The 8,850-nt window shown below is 35.6% G+C and overlaps 1 protein-coding gene across 1 annotated transcript; it reads left to right on the top strand.

Annotated features, from left to right (window-relative positions):
- Positions 1–256: 256 nt before the first annotated feature.
- Positions 257–5,555, top strand: zgc:171579 (uncharacterized protein LOC557116 homolog). Its single transcript, XM_052573126.1, has 3 exons — positions 257–432; positions 1,152–2,081; positions 2,731–5,555. Exon 3 carries the CDS (start codon positions 2,738–2,740, stop codon positions 3,749–3,751), a length of 1,014 nt encoding a protein of 337 aa, XP_052429086.1. The 5' UTR covers positions 257–432; positions 1,152–2,081; positions 2,731–2,737; the 3' UTR covers positions 3,752–5,555.
- The last annotated feature ends 3,295 nt before the right edge of the window (positions 5,556–8,850 follow it).

Genomic DNA, 8,850 nt, shown 5'->3' with positions numbered 1-8,850 from the left:
ATCCATGTAAATTCAATCATTCAGCATACAAAGACCCACCAGTGACCTTCCAATACAACAGCAGAAAGCAATCACCATATTGATTTGCTAATTAAAGAGAAAATTCAGTTACCTGTGTACTAAATCATCAATGTATGTTAATAGCATGAGTGCATCTGTCGGGCCGAGGAGAGAAATCCACAGGATTATGATATTGCATTTTTTTCCAGACATCAGTGGCTTTTTTTTGAAAAAAAAAAGCTTTTCTCTGAAAGCGTTGCTATTGATTGAGTGAAGGACACGATTATGACAGAAGGATGCTGTGCACTATGCTTGTTTCTTGCTCCCTGGGAACACCGAAGATTGCTTTGCTATTTTGCTCAAACTACATTTGGCCAGTCCTGACACTTAAACCAAGCTGTGTACACCGATGAAGCTGCGCTTTGACATATTGTAAGTCTTTTCAGCATAGAAATCAATAGTTTTATTGAAAGTTCACTATTCTTATGGTTATTTTCTGTTGCCTATTGATCTGAAGGTGAATGAGCTCATAACAAACCAATAACTGCTTTTAAGTCGGATGTTGGCAGTGCCAGTTCTTACAATTATACACTTGTTTTTTGGCAAAATTGCTTAGGAGTCTGTGGTGTGCACATGGCATTCCTCTACATTAACTTTAAATTTATGCATTTCACACTTATGCATTTGGTTTTTAACTTGTTAAAGGGTCAGTTCACCGAAAAATGAAAATTATGTCATTAATGAAATAATTTTCACTTATGGGTGAACTATCCCTTTAACTTGTTTATTAGATATATTCAGTGCAATATTTATAACACATTTTTGCATTGGAACAGTATTTATTATGAAAAGCACTTTGATTCTAAAATGAAGATAAATGTGATTTTAAAGGAAAATGCTTTTCTGGTTCATGCTTAAACCATTTATAGTGGGTATTTTTTATATATATATATATAATTTCCACCGACTCTTTAAAGTAAAAATATAAAAGACAATTATATAACTTTGAATTAGATCGCCTTATTTGGGGGTCCAAAGTTTGAAAGTACCTGTAAATATTATAATCTGTTGGTGTGTTCTTTAGAGATTGAATCCATGACATTATGAACCCAATATCTTGACCAGGTGATGCCATTCTTTTGTTTCCAAAGGGCCTGTGGATTCAAATATCCCCTCATGAAATCATCATATGAAATGTACAATAAATGTACAATGTATTCATCCACTCCCAAGGCTGAGCCAAACATCTCCTTCTGTGTATAGAGGCTGCTGGAGGAGCTCCCTCAGGTTGGACTCACCAACACCCCTAAGAAATGCCACTTCAAACTGCTTGAAGAGTTTTACCTGGACTTCTAGATCAACTGGGGACTGATAAAACCTTCAAAAGCAGATAGAAGCTGAGCAGTTTTATACATCCTGGCCTGCGAGTATGAAATATGTATGCTGTTTCCAAGGGTAGGCAGGTTACCATCAATGCCTCATGCCTAGTTTTTCTAGTATATCATCTCTCCTCTCAAGCATGAACAGTAATGGATGGCAAGAAAAAAATACTATGAACGTCTAATGTAGGGTTTAACATGCTACAAGCTTTATTCTACCCTTCACTCTCCATGTTCACGCCAAGCTGCCATCCATGAAGATGATGCAATTCACTATCTGACACCAGCACTGTACATGACTTTGATTTATTATTATTTTTTGACACATGAATGGATCATCCAATGCACAATGCATGTCTCTTATTTTCTCTCTCAGCTCTCAAATACCAGTGCACACTAAAACTTATTCGCATGTTAATTGCGGGTGGAGAGAACCGTTCATATTTACTGGTAAAACATGGTAAAAAAAAAAAAAAAAACATTGGGTGATTTGGGTGTTGGCTAAGCCTTGCAGTTACCATATCCTCCTGACACATTTCCTCTTCTGCGTTAGTTGATGTTAGTCATGTGCTAAGCTCATTTACACTAAAATATGCTTCTTCTGCCCCTCCCCCCTTTTTTATGTTTTCCCTGCATATGAGGTCACGTTCCTGTAAGAAATTATGTGACTTGAGTTGTCAGTTTGCAGTCAGAACACATTAGGTAAGTACAGTACATTTCTCATTTATTCATATTCATCCTTTGGATTTAGGTTATTAGCCTAAAGAGCATTTTTAAGGGTGAATTCACTGAAGAGTTTTGCCACTTTTGAAAATGTTTTTTTTATGAACCAAGTGCAGTGAAGTTTAAATAGGCACTAAATGTGCTGAAATAGTCAGTCAATAAATGAAATTAAGCCACTGATATAAAGTATATATAATGTATATCAAAACCTGTCACCAAAGTTGTCTTAAAATGCGTTCTTGTCTTAGGACAGCTTTGATCAACTTTTTTGATCCACTTCAAATTTTTACTAGTGTGTGTGTAACATAATAGACGGATGTAAAAATGTATACCTTGAATGGCTTTGTAGTGGCTTTAGGTAAAAGCATTTGAAGTTTGTGGTCATATTCGTGCTGTTACCTGATTTGAATGATTTCACATGTGAATTTGGAACTAAATTGCTGCAATTCATTCTTAGTGAATTCCCCCTACAACGGACTTTTGAATTACTTGTCCTGTAAATGTTAATGTCCCAAGTATAATTGTGCATATATTTAGTCAGTGCTTCATATAAAAATTAATGGCAGTAGTTTTGCTTTGTGAATAGAATTTAAAACCATATAAACAACACAATACCACTCTGTCATAGACAAAAGATGAGGAACCACTTCAATGTGAGCACCCTGGACATCTTGAGTGCACCAGCGATTGTGGGAAATGCTTGTGGAATCGACTTTAGTCAAGACGGCATCTTCCTTCCCATCTTGTATGGAATCTTCTTCATCATCGGCACTCCTTTAAACCTGTTGGCACTCTTTGGGCTCTACAAACTCATCCAGTCAGAGAATGTCCTACCTGTGTACGTCATAAACCTTCTGATCGCAGATCTAATTCAACTTCTGACTTTGCCTTTGTGGATGGACTACTATGCAAACGGACACTACTGGCGCTTCGGACCCCGGAGCTGTCAGTTCATGGGTATGTTTTTTTACATTAGCATTTACGCGGGCATCTTCTTCATGTGTATCATTGCTCTAGAACGTCACCTGGCCATCGCCAGACCTCTCAGGTTCAAGCATATCCGTAATTTGAAGTTTTCTCGCTGGATAGCACTTGGCATTTGGATTCTAATTGCGGTGCCTCCTGCCATTGCGTTCGACAAGCTCTTTCCCAAGCAGGCAAATTACACTCTTTGTATCGAGAAGTATCCCTCAGAGGGCAGTTTTATCACCTACAGGCTGATTACTCTGCTTGTGTCCTTCATCATACCCCTTAGCTTCATTGTTGGTCTCCACAGAGAGACCGTCCGATCGCTGATGGCAATCAACTCACTTTTATCCGAGGAGAAGAGGAGTATCAGGGGTCTGCTCACCCTTCTGGTGGCCGTATTTGTCACGGTGCTGGGGCCCTATCATTTCATCGGCTGTGTGAAGTACCTGGGACTGCTGATACACAGCAGTCCGTGCGTTTGGGAGAAGGCAGTGTTTGTGCCCTATCAGTTAGGACGAGGCTTTCTGAGCCTTAACAGCTTGCTGGATCCTGTGTTTTACATCTTTCTCCGCAGAGACTTTCGTGCTGCTGCTGGGAAGTACTTGCCCTGCCTGAGGAGAGTGAGAAGCAGATCGTATCGGACAGAGAAAGCGACAAGCTCCACTCTAGACTGTGACTGAAGATTTCCCCTTGGTTATGTATTTGAAATATACTTTGGACAAAGAGCTAAGAAACTGTGCCAAACTAATACAAAAGGCGTAATTAGATCTATGGTGATGCCATCATCTCAAGACAGGTGTTTTAGCATCATTGATCATTTTTAATTAGAAGAAATTTGGCATTGCTATAATTTTAGTTAGCCTTGCTGACTTTTTTGTCTGTCTGTTGATCATTTCCATGTCTGCACTGCTGGAATGATTTTTATTTTATATTATCTTAGTTTATTTGTCTGTCATGCCATGGCTAACCTGCTGAAACAAAACTAACATATTAATTCTATTTCATTGTGGTTTTGGCAGTAGACTTGGTGGTATAGTGTAAAATCTTTACATAAAAAAAAAAAACAGACAAAATTTGTCATCACCCATTAAAATGTTTTTCACTTCATAACTATTAATGTTATTTCAACTCTCAGTACTTTTTTCTCTCAAACAAGAGTACTTCACTTACTTCCTCCTTTTTTACACATTTACACTGTGTTGATTCTATTCCGGGTGTGAAACTGAGACCACAACTACACAAATACAGACAGCATCAACATCTTTCTATAACCAACCTAACCTACAATTATATTTCTTTCCTATCCATAAATGGCAATAACTTAACATCTGAATACATCGGGCTGATGTTTTCTGTATAAATATGACCTGTCTTTCTGAATACAATTATCTTATCTTATTTTATCTTAGATTTTATCTCAGTTTAGTTTATTTATCTGTCAATCATTTCCATGTCTACACTGCTGGAACTGAATTAAGGGGTTCTACACTATTTTATTATGGTCTTAATAATACACATTATTTAGTGTCCGATTTATATTTTAAACAAAACAATTTCACATCACCAGACACAATCTTTTTCCTGCTTATATCTTCACTGTTGAAACAATGATTAATACTTTTTTTAGTCACCCAAATGGCATGATGCTTGCAAGCAACTTGTATCATGACATACAGACAGCTTTCTCTTAGTGTTAAAGACCTCCTTGATGCAGATTCAGAAATTACCATGGCCACATGAGCAAGTGATTCACGTTCACAGGAAGCTGAGGTTTGACCATGTGAAATAAATTCCCATTTGATTTCGTGACCAGTATCCGAAAGCTCCATTCCCATGGGAAATGCCAACATGTCGCTTTCAAGCAATGTCTTTTTGGGAAAAATCAAGTTGGCAGAATTTAGATCTCCAACTGCAGTATGTCTCACTGTGAGATTTTTGTGCCAGAATTAATAATTGCACCCACTGCCATCAACTGCAAAGACAAGACACAGACATATCTTGCCAAGGGTCGCAGCTTGCATGAGACCATTGGAAACACTCTGCAATTATAACATTTTATATTGATTTCCATCATTTGCCAACTCTATCTACATACTCATCTCTCAGATTAATTCAGATGTGTATTGTTAGGGCATAAAAATCTTTATTTTCTTTTAGTGCAATGAACTGAGGATAAAGTCTACTATATGAAGGACTGGTTTTGGCCATAAATTCCCACAAATGCATTAACTCCAGAGGATGCCATTGACCACATTTAAAAATGTCACAGTTCAGAACTTTATAGAGTGAACTTTAGAAACTTTGTTATATTTGTGATCGTTGCGCACCATTACTTTTCATCAAAGAGTTGAAAAGTTTGTTTATGTCTGTTTTATATTTTATATTCTGAGTCATAAGTTTGAACTGGTGGAATGTTTATTAACTGTTCAATTTTATAAAGGTTTTAGCAGTGTAATCTGTATAGTGGATTTATTTTTTTTTATTTATTTTTTTCCCCACATTATCTTATAAGATATTTTTGTTTGCAGAGACAATCATTTTGCACTTCCTACAGGAACCACACTTTGCTTTACAGAAGCAACATTATTCCGGTCATAAATGCTTTTAATTAAATTCCTCAGCATTACAGGAACTGTTCAGCATCATAATTAAAGTGTTATATCATTGGTTGCTTCTCTCACGGTCTCCTCAAAAAATCTGAACACCTTTGAAAAATAAAGCATTTCAAAGCAAACAATGTGTGTTTTCATGCCAGCCATGCTGTTAATGTGCTGTCTTTTGTCTATATCTTCAAAAGTTGTCAAAGTTTCCCTTCTATTGAAGTTTGCATTTGATCATATTTTATAGAAGTGTGTAGGCCGACCAACTATAACATGCAACCTACGTGCTATTCTCTGTGGGTAAGAGAAAAAAATCTTGTAACTTTCTTTGAGCTTAATATGATCAGAGTATTAAAAGAATAAATGCATTCATGTCTGAAAAAAAAAAAACATGAGAGTTTTTACTTTACTGCAGTTCAATGTAGAAGAAATAAATGGCATCTACAAAAACACTAGAGGTTTATAGTACAAATATGAAGATCAGAATTCTTTGAACAAGACTGTTATATGCATGCTGCTGTCCCAGTAGCAGCTCATACCCATTGGACTTTTAATGCTTCAGAGAAAAATATCACAGACTTTCTGTAGCACACACAAAATAGATACATAAATCCTTATTATCTTGACAGAAAATACAGGAACACGACAAAACCTCACTCATTACCATGCATAATGCAAACATCCGTTTATAACATGAAAATAAAAAGAGCCTGCAAGAACCTACATGCTTATGTTAAGACCAAATTAAACCTCACAAACTTTCAGTCACACACATTAACAACCTAGGGAACAATGAAAAAACATGCCTTTGCTACATTTTGCAAAACTCTGTACATTTAACCAAAAGCCAGACAGGGTACACGGAATGTTGAATTTTACATGAATGGAAACAAGGCTGTGGGCCTTGATAAAATAAAATAATATTACATCCAAAATGTCAAAACATACAGTCTACTCCACTTTCCTAAATGAGGTCATGGTGTGACATATGGTTCTTCTATTGGTCACACAGTTTCATGTGATACAAATTCGCAGGCTAGAGTTCACCAAACTTTGAAATGCAGCAAAATGCTAAACTTCTTTGCATAAGCTTGCATTCCTGCATTTTATTTAAAAAAAATTAAAGTTTAATGCAAGTTAAAAGTTTTGTGAAGTGTAACTGGCCCTTTACAGTCTTTTACAATGGAACACACTGTAAAAATTCCTAGATCACATAAGTTTCACAACTGACCATTTTCAAAACAGTTTTTTTCTACTAAAAGTTTGTTTATGAAAGAGGATTCATCAATTGTTTCATGCAAATTGTTACTGGGCAGATTAGTAAAGATTAATAAAGACTTATATTCAGTTCCTTGTATAACAGACTACTATGTAATGACCTCAAAAGATTTTTACAAAATGTATGTTTTGTAGACGAATATATTTTGACATTTGAATCACATATCCATGGAGCAAACTCTATATATATGGCTTTTCTGATATTGTAAACTTGCTTGGTAGCTCACCTGGTACATCATTGAACATGTGATGTGAAGTCCTGTGAACCATGAGTCATGTACAAAAGACCTCAAAAACACACAAATGGAATGGTTGTTTTAGTTTATGCATTTTACCGTTTTTTTTTTTTTTTTTTTTTTTTTTTTTTTTTTACTATCAGTTGCCAGATTTATGTTTATCTGTTTACTTTAAAACTGAACATGCATTTACTCACTGTACAGTTCACTTTAAAATTGCTGTGAAACATACAACAATAATAAAATGTTGCAGTGTTACATCATTTTGCAGTGAGTGTGGTTGTGCCTCATAGTAAGTGTATCAAGCACGATAGTATTGATTTCGGTAGGTATGTAGTAGATTGTCTCATGAAGGAATGGCAGCATTTTGATTTTAGATTAGCACTTGTCTGTTCCTTTAACCTGCCTTGTCACACACTGGTTCGCGCAGACCCAATTTGTCAATGAGCTCATTGTAAAACCCATCAGTAATGGCGTGGGTGGGCATGATGGGTCTGTGCTGGTCCTGCATCAGAGCTTATTGATCCCCACACCTGAAATACTCCTCAGATATATATCACATCAGGTGGGTCTCTTATCAGTGACTTGCAGGCCCATGCATGCCTTTAATGGGAAAATTTTACGCAAAACTTTAAAAAGACTCTGAATATATCAGTGAGTGTGCAGCTGCTGGTGGATAACCAAGCCAACAAGTCACCTTTGAACGTAATTCAAACATTCTTCCTGGTTTTTCTTTGTAATGTTTATCTTGTTGCCTTGCATAACAAATTATAAATTATCATGAATAAAAAAGTATTTTGAAAAGAATTGACTGCTCTATTAATTATTTTTTATTTCATAATAGATCAAATGGAAAGAAAGTCTTTCACACTAAAGCTACAGTAAAATATGAATTATGAATTATGCCCCTTTTACAAGTCAGTTCACTCTTTGGCTATCTTGCGAATACAGCTTCCTCTACTACTCCGATATACTGTACTAGTATGGAAAAAAACGAAAAGCTTTGAAACTGTTGATCATTGCTAGGTTATGTTTTAATAACATATTTCGAATAATACATTAAATCCGATAACAACAGAATCATAAAAGTTTTTTTGTGTGTGTGTGTGTGTGTGTTTTTTACTCAGATCACTCAGAATAATTATATTTTTCAGGTTGGTCAAGCTAATTGTTCACAAACAGACTGATTCCTCAGATGGTTCCTCAAACACATATTCCTCAATCAAAAAGGTCACTGGCTAATTTAACTGTAAGGCGGGGCTTACTTTCTCTATCATAAAGGTGATTGGCTCTTGTAAGTATAAGATGGGAGCACGTTGTTGTTGTTGTTTTTGGGCAACTGACTGTACACTGATAAAAATTATTTTGTGGTGAAGTAAATACTACATAAAAACTAATTACATTTCTACATTAAATAATCAAGTTCAGACAAGTTAATTATATATTACTAATCAATTTAAACTTGTAGAAATTAAAGTTTGAAATTATAAGCATATATTACTTGGGGTTGTTTGTCATGTTTACAATGATTCTTTAAGTAAATATATAAGTTATGATCCCATTCTTCCCATCATGCACTGGGGCATGAATAATTAAAAAAGTCATTAAATTGTCACTGTTTTCGAGTTGTATTTATACTGCTTTATGGTTGATTTTGTTTAGTAA

Source organism: Carassius gibelio, chromosome B13 (genome assembly GCF_023724105.1).
Source record: "Carassius gibelio isolate Cgi1373 ecotype wild population from Czech Republic chromosome B13, carGib1.2-hapl.c, whole genome shotgun sequence".
Taxonomy (NCBI): domain Eukaryota; kingdom Metazoa; phylum Chordata; class Actinopteri; order Cypriniformes; family Cyprinidae; genus Carassius; species Carassius gibelio.
Note: the sequence above shows the minus strand (reverse complement) of the source record. Positions and strands in the feature narration are given on the sequence as shown.

Bases quoted from the DNA above. Each gene is read 5' to 3' on its own strand.
- zgc:171579 (XM_052573126.1), top strand. From the start codon at position 2,738: ATGAGGAACCACTTCAATGTGAGCACCCTGGACATCTTGAGTGCACCA.